This window comes from Cyprinus carpio, chromosome A6 (genome assembly GCF_018340385.1).
Source record: "Cyprinus carpio isolate SPL01 chromosome A6, ASM1834038v1, whole genome shotgun sequence".
Classification (NCBI taxonomy): Eukaryota; Metazoa; Chordata; class Actinopteri; order Cypriniformes; family Cyprinidae; genus Cyprinus; species Cyprinus carpio.
This window is the reverse complement of record NC_056577.1, coordinates 9,041,167-9,061,442: the sequence shown is the minus strand read 5'-3', so window position 1 is coordinate 9,061,442 and position 20,276 is coordinate 9,041,167. Positions and strand designations below refer to the sequence as shown.

The following is a 20,276-nucleotide window of genomic DNA, read 5'->3' as shown; positions in this document are numbered from 1 at the left end:
TGGTGTAGATTCACAAGAGATGAAGACAGTACTCATAATAGTTTTCTATTCAAAGTGTTTTAATTATACATGGCATGGGTCACCCACCTCACTATATTTTGCCATGTTGAAATGATGTGAGCCGTGGTGTTTAAGCAAATGTCAAAAAGAATCCTCACACTCATTGGCTTTACTTCTGTAGCTACACTAGTAGTATAGTGTTGTCTAGTGATGTGAAGATTGAAAATTAGACAATGAAGCACACTTATTATAGTGTTTCCCAACGTTTTTCCAACGTTCCAAGTTTATATAGTGTGGTATCAATTTATCTTATGTTTCGTTGTGGGGATAGTGAGGGTGATCGTAAAATGTCCACCCAGTGTACCATGATTATTATAGTAAGCAAGTGGTAATTGAAAAGTGTATATTTAATATCAGTATAAAATTGTCTCTTTAATAAAAATTTTCTAGCATTATAACCTTGGGCGCACGTTAAAAGTTTAATTAAAGCACAATATGTCAAATTAAATTGTAAAAATGTCAACCATGTTACTTTTCTGAAGGCATAATTATGCATATATTAAAATTAATTAATGGCATATTATATTACCACTTAAACAATATTAGTATGTTTTAAAAAGTTACTTTAAAATCAACTGAAAAAGGCACTAGTTTCAAATAAATGCCTCAGATGCATTGTGCACCGTGAATGACATTGCTCTCCTCTCATTTCATCTTTTCTCATGTCTTCATTTTTTCCAGCTCTTCTGAGAAGTCCCTTCTGTGGAGATCTGCAGGTATTTTTGTCTAGCTCTCTTCCTGCTTGTTATTTTTTCTTGTCACCTGTTGTAAATAAGAATAAGCAGAGCTATGACATTTTAGACAGCCCTGCAGTCACATACATACAGCACAGATCACATAGTTTAGCTTTGATGGTTGAGCTGGCTGATTTTTGTACTCAAGGCTCTCTGAAGCATTTAGAGGATATTTGTGCGTAATTGTGTGTACATTTTTTGCCTGACCTATCTTTTCTCAGTGTATTATGGTTTAGTTACAGTACCCCAAAGCTAAGCTATGTTGGCTATGTCATTGTACGGTATTATATTGTAATATTTGGTATTTTTAATGTGACATTGATATCACAAGAACTGTGCCACGAGGTCTTTTACTCTTGACAAACACTGTGTTGTGGGTTCTGGGCTTTTTCTTTTTTATTCTGCATGCTCTAAAAAAGACACCATATACACTGTGGTCTTGTGATCTGGTCACCCTTAATGAAAAATATCCCATGAATTATTCCACTGAACTACATTTGGAATCTCTTTTACTCCCTCCAAATCCTCACAGAGTTGCTTTAACTGTTTTCTACCCTTTTCTTTAGCTCTAATTCCTATTGTCATCTCTTACTGTGAGAAAGTCTTTAAAGTATGGAAACACAATAGACCAGATACCTTATTTTATCTGTGGAAATGACAGAAAGCATTTTAGATTATCTGTCAAGGACTTTTATTTTGGGTAAATGCAAAGGTGGCATGTTTTAGGTTAATGCTCCCTCTAGGGATGTCAGGGATTGAAGGTAACTGTATCTTGATAGTTTTCTCAATAATGATCTCACAGTATGTTAACCCTTTGGTCCTCAGAATCCTCAGGTGCAGGTGTGTCTAAGCCGTCAGATGGTTGCTCATCACCCACTTTTGGGGTCAGAGGTCAGGGGTTACTTTACTCTCCTGAACTGGAACAGATCTCCCTGCGTGAAAGTGAGGGTCTGTTCATTCACACTCCATATTGCCTTCTGTCACTTCTGTGTAAACAATTTATACTCACACTGATGCTTTTATGCAGTATTCCAAGTTGAATACAGCTAAAGATCTATGGGCAGCATCTGTGGCCTGCTGTTGATTACCACAGAAAATAGTGTGTCTTTCAATTTATACACTACACTTAAGAAGATTTTTGTTGTTGTTGATGTTTTTGAAAGATCAAAAAGGCTGTATTTATTTGATGAAAACATATATATATATATATACAGTACAGACCAAAAGTTTGGAAACATTACTATTTTTAATGTTTTTGAAAGAAGATTCTTCTGCTCATCAAGCCTGCATTTATTTGATCAAAAATACAGAAAAAACAGTAATATTGTGAAATATTATTACAACTTAAAATAATAGTTTTCTATTTGAATATATTTTAAAATTTAATTTATTCCTGTGATGCAAAGCTGAATTTTCAGCATCATTACTCCAGCCTTCAGTGTCACATGTAACATCCAGTCTATCACATGATCATTTAGAAATCATTCTAATATTCTGATGTATTATGAGTGTTGTAAACAGTTCTGCTGTCTAATATATTTGATGAATAAAAGGTTAAAAAGAACTGCATTTATTAAAAATAAAAAAAAATTCTAATAATATATATTCTAATATATTTTCTTTACTATCACTTTTTATCAATTTAACACATCCTTGCTGAATAAAAGTATTGATTTTATTTAAAAAAAAAAAAAAAAAAAAAATTACTGACCCCAAGTTACTGACCAGTAGTGTATATTGTTATTACAAAATATTTATATTTTTAAAAACATAGCTTCTTGTATTTTTTTTTTTTTTTTACTTTTTATTCATCAAAGTATCCTAAAAAAGTATCACATGTTCTGAAAAAATATCAAGCAGCAGAACTGTTTTCAACTTTGATAATGAATCATCATATTAGAATGATTTCTAAAGGATCATGTGATAATGATCCTAAAAATTCAGCTTTGCATCACAGAAATAAATGATAATTTAAAGTATAATAAATTTAAAAACAATTATTTTAAATTGTAATAAAATATCACAATATTACATTTTTTTTTTTGTATTTTTGATCAAATAAATGCAGGCTTGATGAGCAGAAGAAACTTCTTTCAAAAACATTAAAAATAGTAATGTTTCCAAACTTTTGGTCTGTACTGTGTATATATATGTGTGTATAAATATTTTTAGATATTTTAAGGTTTTACAATTTTGTTTATTCTTGTGATAAAAGTGACAAAGCAAAGCTGAATTATGAGCAGCCATTACTCTTCTTTAGTGTCACATGATCCTTCATAAATCTTTCTAATTTGCTATTTTGTTATTAAAGAATAACATTTCTTTTAAAAGAACAACATTTATTTAAAATACAAGTCTTTTGTAACATTATAAATGTATTTACTGTCATTTTTAGACAAATTTAATGCTTCCTTATAACAGTAAAAAGTCTTTATACACCTACATTGGAAACCTAGATGGGATGCACTTGCATTTCATAAGCTAATTACATTTTGTAATCCTTTTGAAGCAGACTGGCTTTTGTAGGTGGATGAAAGTCTGGTTATGTTTTTCTGGTGTAATAATTGTTAATGAAGTTTGCTCCATGCAAACAGTACATGTACAGTAGTTATGCCTTTTTATTACTTTGCATTTAGTATAGAAAGCAAATACGAGGTAATTTTTTTGTGATCTACAGGTTGGCTTCTACTTTAAGAGAATTACTGTACACACTAGGTCTTTTAAAGTACCAAGATGTAAGTAGATGATACCAGTACCAGTGAACATGAACAAATCTCATTGAGCATACTCCGTTATTTAAATAATTAAATATTAATATCACCATAAACCAATCAAAATAAAACAATTGCATGCAGCCTTCAGTTAATTTTCAATTAGGTAGACATTACTTTTCAAGAGTTTCAAATAATTATTCAACTAAACAGCCAGTATAAAAGTACAAATACAGGTGCATCTCAATAAATTAGAATTTGTGTATTAAAAAGAAACTTTTGTATTAAATAAATTCAGTGCACACAGACTGAAGTAGTTTTAGTCGTCCTACATCGCCCTTTTTTTTTTGTAAAGAGCATTTGATCCTCTTTGCATGTTCACTTTGTAAACAGTGGGTTGGTACTTCTGCAGCGATGTAGGACGATTTTGAAGTTGGAAGAGAAAATGAGATGGGAGTTTTAGACCTACCCTAACTGTCTTGTTTAGCTAGATAAGACCCTTCTTACCGGTCTTTTATCTTTTTGAGCTATTTGGAGCTACATTTAAACTGTATTTTGGAAGTTCAAACTCACAGGCACCATAAAAGTCCATTATATGGAGAGAAATTCTGAAATGTTTTCCTCAAAAAAACATAATTTCTTTACATTATCTGTAAATTTTTTGTTCTGGAAGTGAACTACTCCTTTAACGCTAACTAAAGAACATCTCCTTTTGTTCTCTGTTTACATTAACATGAGACATTAAATTACTTTTTAATGCAGCTGCACATGAACGATCAATTGCACCTATTACCGATATTGCAGTAAAACTGGTATCAAAACCTGTGTATGTTAATTGTCGACTTAGTACAAAAGTATATGTTTCTCTTTCATTTTTTTTTAAAGTGAAAGACAGGTAATCATTAATCAACAACAGGCCACAGTTTCTATTGATAGAGCTTAATTTGTATTTAACCTAGCAATCCATAGTTCAAATAGAATTATTTTACCATTTCTGAACAGAAAATATGTTGTCTATCTCAGTATTTTTCTGGTGTGCCTGTTTCTTGCTGTTTCCTTTGCTCAGGGTCTGCGCCAAACTCACGCAGCTCTACTCGAATGAATTCGTATTCAGATAGTGGATATCAGGAGGTGAGTGGTTACTATAGTAACACTGTGACGCCCAGACGATCAGAAGGAAGGTCCCAGTCGACAAGCTCCGCCCCCAGCGGAAGCCCCACCCTTGCCATTAGTTCTAGGGCTGAAGGACAGGCTTCAGCACAGGTATAAACACACACAAATACACAAAGAGACAAATTTATTAATTTAATTTTCCATAGGTTATTTAGCTTTTCCGAAAGTCATTAGATCTTAATTATAGATGTGCAGTTTTATCAGCAATGTATTTTTACCTTTTCTGACCTGAGAAGTCGAGATGTACTTAAAAAAATAATTGAACTGTAAAATGCTGTATTTTCAAATACATTGCATGCATGGACTGCTTCTGGCAGCATTGCAAGAGCTAGTGGCACCATCTATCGGCTGTGTGCTGGAAACCCTCTGCATCTCAGACAATGCTAGTAAATGAGAGTTTGCTAGAATATGAAATGGTGTTCCTCTCCATCTAGTGCTATTATTAAATCGCAAAGGCTGTGATTTAATTATAGAAATATGTAGTCTGACACGCTGCATTTTTCAGAGTAAACCACGGTGCTGTGTTTATCTTTACACGAGTATCCGGTGTTTTTTTTTTTTTTTTCGCAGTAAATGCTGCTCCAAACGAACTCCATCTTTGCTAGAGCAAGTTTGGGTCACTTATAATATGCATTCGAAAACCCAGCATGTGCCCAAAATAGTCATGAGACTATTTTGTTTTTTTGGTAAACAAAAAAGAAGCTATCAGGACTTCCTGTTTTCTGCCAAAAATACACTGAACAAAATTATAAATGCAACACTTTTGTTTTTACCCCCATTTTTCATGAGCTGAACTCATAGACTTTTTCTATGTACACGAAAGGCCTATTTCTCTCAAATATTGTTCACAAATCTGTCTAAATCTGTGTTAGTGAGCACTTCTCCTTTGCCGAGATAATCCATCCACCTCAGAGGTGTGGCATATCAAGATACTGATTAGACAGCATGATTATTGCACAGGTGTGCCTTAGGCTGGCCACAATAAAAGGCCACTCTAAAAGGTGCAGTTTTACTGGGGGGGGGGGGGTGGATGACGGTCGTGGATGAATGGCACAACAATGGGCCTCAGGATCTCGTCACGGTATCTCTGTGCATTCAAAATGCCATCAATAAAATACACCTGTGTTCGTTGTCTATAACATACGCCTGCCCTTACCATAACCCCACCACCACCATGGGCCACTCGATCTACAACGTTGACACCAGCAAACCATTCACCCACATGACGCCATACACGTTGTCTGCCATCTGCCCTGTACAGTGAAAACCGGGATTCATTCGTGAAGAGAACACCTCTTCAAAGTGCCAGATGCCATCGAATGTGAGCATTTGCCCACTCAAGTCAGTTACGACAACGAACTGCAGTCAGGACGAGACCCCGATGAGGATGACGAGCATGCAGATGAGCTTCCCTGAGACGGTTTCTGACAGTTTGTACAGAAATTATTTGGTTATGCCAACCGATTGTTGCAGTAGCTGTCTGGGTGGCTGGTCTCAGATGATCTTGGAGGTGAAGATGCTGGATGTGGAGGTCCAGGGCTGGTGTGGTTACAAGTGGTCTGCAGTTGTGAGGCGGATTGGATGTACTGCCAAATTCTCTGAAACGCCTTTGGATATGGCTTATGGTAGAGAAATGAACATTCAAATCATGGGCAACAGCTCTGGTGGACATTCCTGCAGTCAGCATGCCAATTGCACGCTCCCTCAAAACTTGCGACATCTGTGACATTTTACTGTGTGATAAAACTGAACATTTTAGAGTGGCCTTTTATTGTGGCCAGCCTAAGGCACACCTGTGCAATAATCCTGCTGTCTAATCAGCATCTTGATATGTCACACCTGTGAGGTGGATGGATTATCTCAGCAAAGGAGAAGTGCTCACTAACACAGATTTAGACAGATATGTGAACAATATTTGAGAGAAATAGGTCTTTTATGTACATAGAAAAAGTCTTTGATCTTTGAGTTCATCTCATGAAAAATGGGGGCAAAAACAAAAGTGTTGTGTTTATAGTTTTGTTCAGTGTAGAAGCTCTGTTGGTTTCATGTTTGAAAGCAAAAATCGAGACTCATAAATATTTGTATTTTAATTTTAGTGTTGTTTTGTGAAATGTATTATGGTAACTAATTTATTATTTTTATTTCTAAATATTCAATTTATTAAGTGTATTATAGTCTGTGTTTTATAGAGAATTAAGCATATTGTTAATTATAGTAAATCTATCTTTTTATTATATTAAAACTTCTTACTAATGAGTTCCTGAAGGTTTAAATACCTGTTCCATAACGGTGGATCATATCATAATTGCTTTTTCCCCCTGTGTGAACCTTCCTCAAGATTTAATTTTGTGCTTAATTTTGAGGCTAAATGTGGAAATGTTCGTGCATAGAGCCCATAGAAGGCTCAATCCTGATTTATCATTCATCTTACAGCATTTAGTATAACAGTATACAGTATTACAGTATATATGATGGCTTAAGTGTTTGTTTGTATATAATCTGTTTCTCAGGTGGGCAGCAGTGGCCGTGTCATGAGGCGTGTCAGTTCTGTTCCCTCTCGTGCCCCATCCCCACTCTACACCCAGTCCCCACCTGCATCTCGTAAGCCTCTGCGTACTTCTCTCGGAAGCCCCTATGGTTCACCTATAGTTTCAGAGCCCCGTCCTCTACCTAGTATATTTCCTGGCACCAGCTTGCCTCCTGCCTCCAGCCACGCCCCCGAACCAGTACACTCCAGCTACTTGGGACAGCATGGAAATGGGACGGAGTCAGAGTCTGAGTCACCAAAACTCCTGCGGGCCGGTATGACCGCTCAGCCTCAGCAGTACGGGACCATGGGGAAGCACGATTCACGTGCATATGACAGCACTCACTCTTCTTTTGGGTCACGGGCCTATGACATCTTTGAGAGGATGGTACTTTCAAGACCAGATAGCCTTACAGGTGGGTTACACAATACACACATAAACTGTCCTGTTTTACAGGTGTTATTGTTAAGGATAAGAGTTTTTCCAAAGTACACTACTTTTGAAAGGTTTGGGGTCAGTATGATTTAATTTTTTGTTAAATTAATTAATTTCTTTATTCATCAAAGATGCATTTAATTGATAAGAAGTGACTTTAAAGACATTTATAATGTTACAGTAGATTTCGAAAGTTCTTTTGAACTTTCTGTTCATCAAACTTTGTGGTTTCCGCTAAAATGTTAAGCAGCACAATCTTTTTCAACTGTGATATAATAATAAAAAAAGTTTCTTGAGTGCCAAATCAGCATGTTAGAATGATTTCTTAAGGATCATGTGACACGCAGTAATGGCTGATGAAAATTCAGCTTTGATCAGAATCAGAATCAGAATCAGAATGAGCTTTATTGCCAGGTATGTTTACACATACGAGGAATTTGTTTTCATGACAGAAGCTCCGCAGTGCAACAGAATGACAGTGACAGAACAAAAAACACACAATAAAAGAATAAAAAAAATACAGAAAATACAAATCAGTAGGTAAGGAATGACAGTATACAAATTGACAATTGTATGGCAGATATATTACAATGAGCAGTTATGTATGTACAGGTATATTATGTGCAAAAAAATAATAATTTAAGTGTACACTAAGTATGTGTGTTAGGTAATAAGTGTATGTGTCTGTAAATATAAATAGTGTAATGTGTTCCACAGTTATTATCAAGTGTTCATTAGATGGATTGCCTGGGGGAAGAAACTGTTCCTGTGTCTGGTCGTTCTGGTGCTCAGTGCTCTGTAGCGTCGACCAGATGGCAACAGTTCAAACAGGTAGTGTGCTGGATGTGAGGGGTCCAGAGTGATTTTTCCAGCCCTTTTGCTCACTCTGGATAAGTACAGTTCTTGAATAGACGGGAGGGTTGTACCGATGATTCTCTCAGCAGTCCGGACTACCCTCCTTAGTCTTCTGAGGTCAGATTTAGAAGTTGAGCTGAACCAGACAGTTACTGAAGTGCAGAGGACGGATTCAATGATGGCGGAGTAGAACTGTGTTCAGCAGCTCCTGTGGCAGGTTAAACTTCCTCAGCTGGCGAAGGAAGTACAACCTCTGCTGGGGCTTTTTCACAATGGAGTCAATGTGAGTGTCCCACTTCAGGTCCTGAGAGATAGTGGTGCCCAGGAACCTGAATGACTCCACTGCAGCCACAGTGCTGTTCATGATGGTGAGTGGGGGGAGTGCAGGGGGGTTTCTCCTGAAGTCCACGATCATCTCCACTGTTTTAAGCGTGTTAAGCTCCAGGTTATTGAGACTGCACCAGACAGCCAGCTCTTTAACCTCCTGTCTGTAAGCAGACTCGTCACCGTCCTGAATGAGGCCGATGAGTGTGGTGTCATCTGCAAACTTCAGGAGCTTGACAGAGGGGTCCTTAGATGTGCAATCGTTCGTGTACAGGGAGAAGAGCAGTGGGGAGAGAACGCAGCCCTGGGGAGCTCCAGTGCTGATTGTACGGGTGCTGGATGTGTATTTTCCCAGCCTCACTAGCTGTTGCCTGTCTGTCATGAAGCTGTTGATCCACTGACAGACGGAGGTGGGCACAGAGAGCTGAGTTAGTTTGGGCAGGAGGAGGTTTGGGATGATCGTGTTAAAGGCCGAGCTGAAGTCCACAAACAGGATTCTCACATAAGTCCCTGGTCTGTCTAGGTGTTGCAGAACATAATGCAGTCCAATGTTTACTGCATCGTCCACAGACCTGTTTGCTCTGTAGGCAAACTGAAGAGGATCCAGTAAGGGTCCAGTAATGTCCTTCAGGTGGGCCAGCACCAGTTTTTCAAATGACTTCATGACCACAGACGTTAAAGCCACAGGCCTATAGTCATTTAGTCCTGTAATTTTGGATTTCTTTGGGATGGGGATGATGGTGGAGCGTTTGAAGCATGGGCTTATGAATTACATTGCACACTAATGCTGTACGTACTGTATTTTTAATTAAATACATGCATAAGATGTGAGAATAAGAGATTTCTTCCGAAAACATAAAAAAAAAACTTACTAATCCCAAACTTGACTTGAAGCAACCAACAATTTTCGGATTCATAAAACTTTATTCCATGAAGTTTAAATCCATAAAACGATTTTCTCTTTTATCCTGACCAAGTCAGAACTCTATCAAACACAATTTCTGCACCACACTTGAAAAGTTATGGATTTAAGGACACGGATTTGAATATGTGTGAAACTTTCTTAGCGTTGTATGTGCACTATATTATACAAGGATTAGTAATGCTGTCACTTATCAGTGTGTGTTTGGTTCGGATTATAAAATCTTCCCTGGTTTAAGAAGGTATTTCTTTCCTGAAAATCCTCTCATGAGGTGAATTTTCACTACTTGGAATTTTTTTTTAAAGAATTCATTAAGCATTTCACAGTTTAGTCTCTGACATAGTGTATACTGTCTGTTAAAACTCCATTAAGAAAACTTAATTTGTGAAACTGACACAAATTGGTTCTCATAAACGTGTAAAAAAGGATCCTAGTAATTGCTCCTATCCAAATGATCATAACCCTCTGATTACAAGATGCCATGTCCGCATATGAGTTTGTGAATTGAAAGTGCTGAGATGCACTAATACATGGCTTGTATAGTATATTGTTTCAAAATCATATTACAGTCTCAATTCCATCTGCAATAAACATCCAGATGAAACCGGAGCTGCATGGATATTGACTGTGTAAATGTGTGTGTGTGTGTGTGTATGTGTGTGCTCACATGTCTTTATGTGTGCTGTAGTGTTTTGTAGGATTACTCTGATGATAATCTCACATTCTGGCTCTGTGGGAGACTTTCTCAGATATGCCCCACTGCCCCATTTATGCCGTGTTTCTCTGTAGATCATGCATGATGTAAAACCTTTGAAAACTATGCTTTTAACTACAGGCCCTTCAGGAAAAACTATTGCTGAATTTAGAGATGTATGAAGTGATTAGAAATTTATGAAAGACAAACTCACTGAATTCTGCATGGCTGTTTCAAATCAGCGAGCTGTGCAGCTTTGTTCGGTTCACAGTTTGCTTAATTATATCACTAGTGTCTGATTGACATGTGAGAAAAGTTCTTTGAGAACCCAATTGAGGCATTTCTATGCTAATGTTACACTGACTCAACATTCAGTCATAGTATAAAGGCAAAGATAAAGGCAAAATATTTGCTTGAACATGTGGTGCAATGGCAATACCATGGTATAACTAAGCACTATAGTATTTGACAATGGTAATCATTCCATACCATATTGTTAACGCTGCACGATGGTTTCGAGATTCTGATTCTCAAGCTCTAGATTTTGATTTAATTTGATTCTGGTTTACTTTGGTTTATTATCTTTGTTACAAATGAATTCTCTTTGCAAGTGCTGTGAATTCTTCAGCGTAAAAGTCTTTCAGACTGCTTGATTTTTGAAATTCATGGGAAGAATCGGCTTAAGAGAGTCATTCGTCTGAGGAATCAGGCTACACTGGATGTTTTTGATTCACTAAAAAGAATCTGATTTTAAGCTGGTTGCATTGTTTTTGCATGAAGCCCTTGAATACGTTTCTAATCATTGTTTCACAATAGAAAATGTCCTTTTCTTGCTTCACATCAGTACTGCAAACTAGGGCTGTGCAATTAATCGCAATCGTAATAAAATCACCATTTTAGAGTGAGTTTTTTGTAGGTCTGTTTATAGCACGATTTTCCGCGGCCCCGACCTCCCATAGTATGCTATCCGATCCAATCAGAATGCAGCGCACCTAAGTGGAGCGCGAGAACAGAAGAGACTGGGCAATGCCTAACGTCAGGTTCACACACTCTGTTTGTGATGCATATTTTTTCCGAGCCCATGTTAATGGATCAGAGCTTCCCACTGCACGCAGTAAAAGATGTGAACAGAAAAGGTAAGAAATCGAAAGATGCGAAAAGAATGAATATCTAGCGCATGAGCATAGAGAGAGTTGTGAGTGAGTGAGTGAGAGGAGACATGTTTTAAGTGCGTGCACTCTCCGGACGAGAGCAGCGTGTATCTGAGCACGCGTGTCTGGTTTTGTGACAAAGCAAAAGAAATCTGCGTGCGAGCGGAGAGATTCACGCTCGCGCATTATTTTAATGTGCTTTCGCCTTACAATAATGCGTTCTCACTGCATAAAATACATTTCACAAATGCAAAACACAATTCGTAGATATACAACTGTGCACAAAAACCTTTGAATGTTTAAAATGTACGAGTGTCTGAATGTACAAATCGTCATTTACTACGAATCCACTCGGATTTGTGTGTGTGTGTTTTTGAGACTTTCCTGGCAGAGCTCTCTTCCCACGTGGGTCTGTGTACTCTTTAGCCAATCAGATGCGAGCTTACCATTCAACCAATCATATCATAAGCCACTGAGAGTGCATTCAGAAGCTCACAGGCAATCGGGGAGACGTCAAGAGAGGAGCCCATAGAAGCCCTGGCGTTACATTTTAAAATACTATACAAAATAATTAATCAGAATACTTACTCCTGCTAACTCACGCCAAAGAACTCCCCGCTCAAGCTCGCCGTCTCTGCAAGATTAACGATGGCAGTTTGCACGCACAGCTACTAGAAGATTTACATCTGACAGACAGGTTGCTGAGATGATCAAGCTTAGTTTGAGTCTGCGCGTCAGAAACGGAAGTGCTAAAAATCGCTAAAAATGGGCTTCACTTGTCTCAATTGAGTTCCAATTGGGTCGCTGTGTCCATTTCTTTTACTGTCTATGGGATTACTGATGTAAAGGCTTAATTTCCGTTCTAATTAATCCATATTGCGCAAAAGGTGCGCAGAATCGTGCTCCTTGAATGCACTCTCAGTGGCTTATGATATGATTGGTTGTATGGTTTGATAGAATATGATTGGTTAAAGAGTACGACAGACCCACGTGGGAAGAGAGCTGTGCCAGGAAAGTCTCAAAAACACACACACACAAATCCGAGTGGATTCGTAGTAAATGAGGATTTGTACATTCAGACACTCGTACATTTTAAACATTCAAAGGTTTTTGTGCACAGTTGTATATCTACGAATTGTGTTTTGCATTTGTGAAATGTATTTTATGAATATATGATTTTATTTTGCGCATGTGAATTGCTTTTTGTGAATATATTTTTTTTTTTCACGCACGTGAATTTTTTTTTGTGTGTACGTGAATTAGGTTTCATGCATGTGAAATTGTCTACGCATGTGTGAATCGTGTTTTTTGCGTGAATTATATTTGAGACTAATCTGCTTCCATAGAGGCACCGCTACAATGAGGTCTATGACCAATGCATGGCAAAAAAAAAAAAAAAAAAAAGAGCCCTGGACACGGGTTTTATTTTATTTTTTTCTATTGCCATATGTCTAGACATTTTGTTTGACATCTTTACTTAGTGATTATTTTGACTTATGTCTGTTCTAGAGGCATGTTACAACTTTTTGATAAAGCTCTAATTGGTTTTCTTTTGGAAATATGTTTCAAATTTATACTGAATGCATTTATGACTGTAAAGCATGTTTGTGTGTGTCAAAATCGTAATTAAAATCGAAATCGCAAAATTGATCAAAAAATCGTGATAGGTTTTTTTTGTCCATATCGCACAGCCCTACTGCAAACTCACATTCACACTCGTTTTTTCCAGCGATTCTGCGAAACAAAAATTGATGTACAAATACATTTTGATGCAGGAAATAAAAAAGACAGTAAATGTGTTTAAAAAGCGCTATCATAATCATTCAGGCTGAGTATCACAATTAATAAAAAAAAAATCTATATTTTTTCCTCTAGCCCTACTGAATTATATATATTTTTTTGTCAGCAAAGCTAACATTGTAGTATGGTTATCAGCTGATGCAATTATCTCACAATGGCCAAATATTTCCTAATTAATCAAACTGGTCAATGTATCTGCCTCTCTGGAATTTCTGATGATAGTCAGATGATAGTTTGAAGGCAGAGATCAATGTTTGTCTGCTTAGGTTGTGATCCAGGTTTCTGATTAGGTTGTGGTCAGATGTGTTCCATTGAAAGTTCTGGTTGTGAATGTCAGTCTCACAAGGCTGTGTGGTTATACATGTACTACAGCTATTAAAACCAATATACACTAATAAGCATACTGTACAATGTCAGTACAAGCATTCACAGGGTTTGTCAGTAGATTCAGTAATTACGCTCCAAGAGTTGGGAAATTGGGTATGCAATTTTGGGTAGGCGTTTGTGAGGAAATCTATTGTATCCTGTTTGCCATGAAATCATGTGTGGGAGAAAGGCTGAAACCTCTGGCTAATTCATCTAAATTGCACAATTATTTGTATGCGCATCTCTGATTGTGTCAGGCAAAGTTACATTCACGTCGCTAACAGCAACACCACGTAGTGCTGTTCTTTCAGTATAATTTTTTTTATCTCATGCGCTTTACTGCTGCAGATTACGCCTTGTACTTGTTCAAGGTCATCATCTCTCACAGATGCACCTGAAGGTGGGGAAGTCCAGTGGAGTGGTTAATTACAGCAGATTGTTTTTTATCAAATATAACTTACATCTCCACTTGAATGCTTAAGAGTTTCATTTGCCTAGGGATGCACAACGAAAGTCTTCGTTATGTAGTTTTACAGCTCCTAGACTGGTTTTGCTCATGAACAAAAATTTCACTAGCTAGACCGATGCCTAATTAGCACAAACGAGCCTGGATAGAAATTCATGCTGGTCTATGCCAATCCTTTAAGTAGAGTAAAATCGTTTTTAAGATTAAGATTTTTTTGAATGTTTTTGATAAGTCTGTTATGCTTTTATTTTTTCTATTATTATTAAGTGTTTTAGGGTTAGGTTAAGTATATTCTCAATATATCTACATTTATTTGATTCAAAATAGTAAAACAGTAATATTATGTAATATTATTGCAATTTAAAAGAACTGTTTTCTGTTACGTATTTAAAAATGTATCTAATTTCTTTGATGTCAAAGCTGAATTTTCAGCAGCCATTACTCCATTCTTCAGTGTCACATGATCCTTCAGAAATCATTCTAATGTGCTGATTTGGTGCTGAAGCAACATTTCTTATTATTATCAATGTTGAAAACAGTTATGCTGCTTAATAGTTTTGTTGAATCTATGATACACTACTATTCAGAAGTTTGGGTTAAGTAAGATTTAGGTTTATTTGTTAAAAAAAAATTAAATAATAAAATAATACTTTTATCCAGCATAGACATATTAATTAAATATGTAATAGTAAAGACATATATAATGTTACAGAAGATTTCTTTTTCAAATAAATGCTGTTCTTTTTAACTTTCTATTCATCAAAGAATCGTAAAAAGAAAATGTAATGTATTAAGCAGCAAAACATTGATAAAAATAAGGACAATTAATAAATAATTAGACTGGAATAATGGCTACTAAAAATTCAGCTTTGCTATCACAGGAATAAATGGCATTTAAAAATATATTAAAATAGAAAACAGTTCTTTTAAATTGAAATAATGTTTCACAATATTACTGTTTTTATTGTATTTTAATAAAAATTCATCCTTGGTGAGCATAAGACACTTCTTTCAAGAACATTAAAAAATGTCAATAATTCCAAACTTTCGACCACTAGTGAATAAACTCATGAAATTTACTGACTGTGAATCAGGGATATCATTAATTAAAACTAAAACAATAAAAAATGTTTTTATTACTTGAACTATAATAAATATGAACCAAAATATAAAATAAAAAAATAACTTATTAGTTCAGCCAAGTTTATGTACTAAAATAACTTAAACTAAATAAAAGCTATGTAGACATATGTATTAAAACAAACAAAAAAACAGATTAAATGTACTAAAATAACACTGTTGTGAATCTCTGATCTACATCTAGGCTTGCAAACCTCTTATAGTCAGAACAGCCAGTTAGGCCAAGACGCCCGCTCCCCAGACTGCCATGTCACACCAATCTATGAAGACAGAACCTTCCAGAACCCTCTGTACCAGAGCCCCACGCACGGCTCCCAGAGCGCTATCTCCAGAAACAATACAGGTATGTGATGAATGTCCTTCATGCACCACTGCTATCTTTGCAAACTCAGTAAATGAGTTCTGACATTTTCACACTGTTCATCTTAACTATGTCTGTATTGCTCACTCTGTCACTCAGGGTTTGGTACTTTACAAAGGACCACTAGTCAGTGTAGCGCTCTGAGGTACCAGCGAGAGTTATTCTCAGTGGGATCCATGGCAACGCACTCTGACACCTATCGCCCCGCCCATTACCACCAAACCGACTCGAACTACACCAGACATGCAGCTGCCGTCGACAACGCCGTCACGCGCTCACCTTCCATAGACAGTGTTCACAAAGATCCCAGGTGAAAAGCTGAACCCAGTGATTCCAGAAAGCTTCAAAAATAATTTAGGACCAGCTTTGAAGTCACTGACATTTAAAACATGAAGACTTTACTTGTAAATGAAACCCAGGGTGCGTCTTCCCATTTTGCCGCATTGTTCAAACTTATTTGATTTGTTGAACCTCCACTACTTTTGTGCATATGTTGCTTTGTAATCATATTTCTGGGCATGTTTATTTTGCAGACAGAACAAGATCTTGTCAGAAAATGTAAACCAGATCGCCTGAGTGCTCATTCACATTTGCAGTGCATATTTTAATGACAAATGCGATTGTAAAAAATTGAAGCTGGACAGTCTAGTGTGTCTAGTTATTTGTCCCGATGCTAACATGTAAACACAAGTAATTATGTATATTTTATTCAAATCTGCAAACATTTATTTGTCAAATGTGGCCGTTTTTCATATTTGTATGTGTGTTTGACATCTGTTTTCTCTGTGCCTGTGGGGGTGTTAGGGAGTTTGCCTGGAGAGACCCTGAGCTGCCAGAGGTGATCCGAATGCTGCAGCATCATTTCCCTTCTGTCCAGGCCAATGCTGCAGCATACATACAGCACCTCTGCTATGGAGACAACCGCATAAAGGCAGAGGTATGGTTACACACACACACACACACACACACGCATGCTGTACTAATAGGTGCTTCCTATTTATGTCTTCTGTTCTTCTCAAATACAGTTGACTTATTGTAGTTTAAGCTTAAACCAAAGCCTAACCATTAAGAGAGAGAGAAAAAAAGCAATATTTAAATCTTGGACATAAATCTGTCTAGTGCAGGACGAGGCATCAAAATTTATAATAACTGTACATTTTAAACTACTGTTCAAGCACGTTTGGGGTCTGAAAAATTAATACTTTTAATTTAAGGCAAGGACACTTTATTTCATAAGTAACAGTAAATTCATAAGTAACATAAAGTAACAATGATCAGTGACTGACAATAAGATGATGCAGTTATTTATTTATTTTCTTCAAATAAGTGCTGTCCCACAGCTGTTTTCAACATTTATAATTATACAGAATGTTTTTAGAACTAAAGATATCATGTGACACTTAAGACTGAAGTAATGGCTGCTGAAAATTCAGCTTTGCCATCACTGGAATAAATTAAATTTAAATTAATTAAAATTAAATTATAATTTTTTTTTTTTTTACTGTATTTTGTATCAAATAAATTCAGGCTTTGTGAGCATCAGAGACTTCTTATAGAAACATTAAAAAAACTTAGCAACCCTAAACCTTTACAGTATAATATATATAAATATATATATTTTAAATGAATGTAACTCTGTAGTTGATTTTTATAATCAGAGTAGTGTTTCACTGACACAGAAACAATGGGGATCTTAAATAGCAAACTTGAACGGATAAATGTAGGTTTCAAAAAGCTAATATAACATGCTGATTCTGCGGTTTGAAATCATAAATGAACACCAGTGTTTAATAAATTCAATAAAAAAAGTAAGAAGTAGGGACTTCTATGTATGAACTCGAACCAGTGCATTAGTGGTTAAATTGAATCAGTTCATTCAGATGTCCACTTGGCAACAATGTGATATTGTTGGATAAATTACTGGTCATTGCTGGAAAAGCTACAGTGTTTGAAATAGCAGTTCAATTAATAGCAAGCTACTGGAAAATGTTTGTTTTTAGTTAGTTTGCATTTGCAGACTGCATAAACAGAGAGAAAAGCATGCCAACTGTGAACACTTGCACGCTCTTACTGTATGTTTTCAGGTGTGTCGAATGGGGGGGATCCGGCACCTGGTGGATCTGCTTGACCACAAAACCCTGGAAGTTCAGCGGAATGCTTGCGGTGCTCTGCGGAACCTAGTGTATGGAAAAGCCACAGATGATAATAAAGTGTGTGTGAGGAATTCCGGTGGAATCCCAGCTTTGGTTCGTCTGTTGAGGAAAACTCCAGACACTGAAGTGCGAGAGCTCGTAACCGGTGAGTGGGTGTGTGGGGTCACATGTCTGACTGCCATAAGAGAGTCTTTCTTTAGCTTTTTCTCTCCCTCTCTGTTCCTCTGTCTCGCTCTTTTCAACTCGCTTTCTGTGGTGAGATCAGTTTGCACTGTGAAGCTCAGATCAGAGATTACAGTCAATGGAACTCGTGGCTGTGATTAATGTGGAGGGACGAAGTATTTGATTAAAAGCTGAGCTGACACAAACTTGCAAGCACGCACACTCTTTCCAAGCTGGATATCCTAAGAATTGCTAGATAGATATAGGCAAATTCTACTCTCCCTAGCAGTTTTCTTGATGCATACAATGTATTTTCACTGTCATTTCTCAAACAGAGGCTGGCAGCAGGTTTGTTCAGCAAAGGCAGAGCTCTCTTCTGCTCACGCCTCACACATATACTCACAACCACAGGGACTATTTGGTGTTAATGATCTCTATCTGCGGGATTTTTTGTTACACTCCCACTGCCTCTTTACAGTTTTATTACACACCTCTGAATGTGTCTCTCATTTTTTCTAATGAGCTCTGTTAAATAATCAAGTGTATTGAATTGCTTATTATAGCTAAAGGACTTCACCTAAAAATTCTTATTCACCCTCTTATCAATCCAAACTCCATTGTTAAAGGGGACATCGACTTTTACATGGTGTTTGCATATTAAGTCAATGTCAACTAAAAAATTTGCCAGTGTAAGTAGTGTTTTTTTTTTTTTTTTTAGTAATTCATAAATTTATAATAGATTCCTTCATTTTATATTAAAGTGGCACTAGTTTTCTATATTTATAATACTATACTTTTGCATGTAATATGTTATGTACTACGTTTCTGCTGTCATGTCTGACAGGAGTGTTGTGGAACCTGTCGTCATGTGATTCTGTGAAGATGACGATCACTCGGGATGCTCTCGGGCCACTTACCAACACAGTCATTATCCCTCACTCTGGGTGGGGTGCGGCCCCTCAGCGAGAGGACCAGAAACTCAAACTGCACTCATCTTTGGTGCTGAGGAACACCACTGGTTGCCTCAGGTGTGTTTCATGTAAGAAACGTCTGATCAGGTGTACCAGCCTAATTATACAGGGCTTCCTGTTAAGATCGATTAATCAATAGTCATTTAGATAACTAGTTGATTTTTAAAATATATAGTTTTGCACATCACTGGTAGTAGCAGCATTACTCTTCATCCTCAGAGTCAGAGTTGATAACTATTTGGATTTTCAAGTGAGAATGATTGTTTTATCTAAATCAGATTGCATTGTTGACCACATGATGCTGATGTGTGTGTGTGTGTGTGTGTGTCTCAGGAACCTGAGCTCAGCTGGAGAAGAGGCCAGAAGGCAGATGCGTTGCTGTGAAGGGCTGATTGATTCCCTCCTTTATATAATCAAAACCTGCGTAAACACCTCTGATTATGACAGCAAGGTTAACAATATTCTTGTGATTGCATGCAGAATATATATAAAAACCATCCACTTCTGATGTACAACAGTCTGTAAATTACTGGTAATATTTGGAACATGCTTGATACGTTCTTGCCAGATATTTGACTAATTTTCTGTCTGTATATCCGATGACAGCTGAGAACTGGCAGAGCCTAATGTTGCTTACAAAAAAGGTGTTACATGTTTTCTGTGCCACTCCTTGAAGGGCCAAAAAATATTGAGTGCCTCTAGTGGTGAAGCACAGCATTGTGCAGCTTTGGTTATTTCTTTATGAAATCTTAGTCTTAGCATGCCATCTGCAGGAACAGGCTTTGAAAAGCTTCCTGGAAGAGAAAGAGGAATCCAAAAAAAATATTTTAAATATTTTTATTACATTTATTTTAAATAATTTTAATAATAATAATTAGTAATAGTAAAAATAAAAATAGTGATTGTTGTTTTTAATTTAACCCATCTGACTTTTCTTAAATGGAACAAAAGTATGATTTTTGAATATAATGAGGATTGGGCCTGTTGATGTCCAAAATATTATACATTTCCTTCCTTACCCTTTTTTGTTTTCCTGTGTTTTTAGATTGTGGAAAACTGTGTGTGCACTTTGAGGAACCTGTCATACCGTCTTGAGCTGGAGATGCCTCCGTCTCGGCTGATGGGAACCCAGGATCTGGACACGCTCCTGGGCCCTGACACCTCCAGTAAGCAGGCCGACTACAGCTGCTGGGGGCTCAGAAAGAAGAAGAAGAAGAGGTCCTGGCAGGATCAGCAGGTGATCTATCATTAAATAAAATGAGCTTGGATC

At 36.9% G+C, this 20,276-nt stretch overlaps 1 protein-coding gene across 3 annotated transcripts in view; it reads left to right on the top strand.

The window, feature by feature from the left end:
- The window catches only part of LOC109090239 (plakophilin-4-like), a 38,964-nt gene that overhangs the window by 10,315 nt on the left and 8,373 nt on the right, over positions 1-20,276 (top strand). The window contains exons 4-14 of one of the 3 annotated variants that reach the window (XM_042757902.1): positions 742-776; positions 1,620-1,634; positions 4,572-4,768; positions 7,189-7,621; positions 15,544-15,702; positions 15,820-16,030; positions 16,525-16,657; positions 17,805-18,018; positions 18,880-19,063; positions 19,340-19,457; positions 20,052-20,243. In XM_042757902.1, coding sequence (XP_042613836.1) covers positions 742-776; positions 1,620-1,634; positions 4,572-4,768; positions 7,189-7,621; positions 15,544-15,702; positions 15,820-16,030; positions 16,525-16,657; positions 17,805-18,018; positions 18,880-19,063; positions 19,340-19,457; positions 20,052-20,243 — 1,891 coding nt within the window. Of the gene's footprint in view, positions 1-741; positions 777-1,619; positions 1,743-4,571; positions 4,769-7,188; positions 7,622-15,543; positions 15,703-15,819; positions 16,031-16,524; positions 16,658-17,804; positions 18,019-18,879; positions 19,064-19,339; positions 19,458-20,051; positions 20,244-20,276 lie in introns of all 3 variants that reach the window. The other 2 variants (XM_042757901.1, XM_042757900.1) reach the window with 2 other exon arrangements.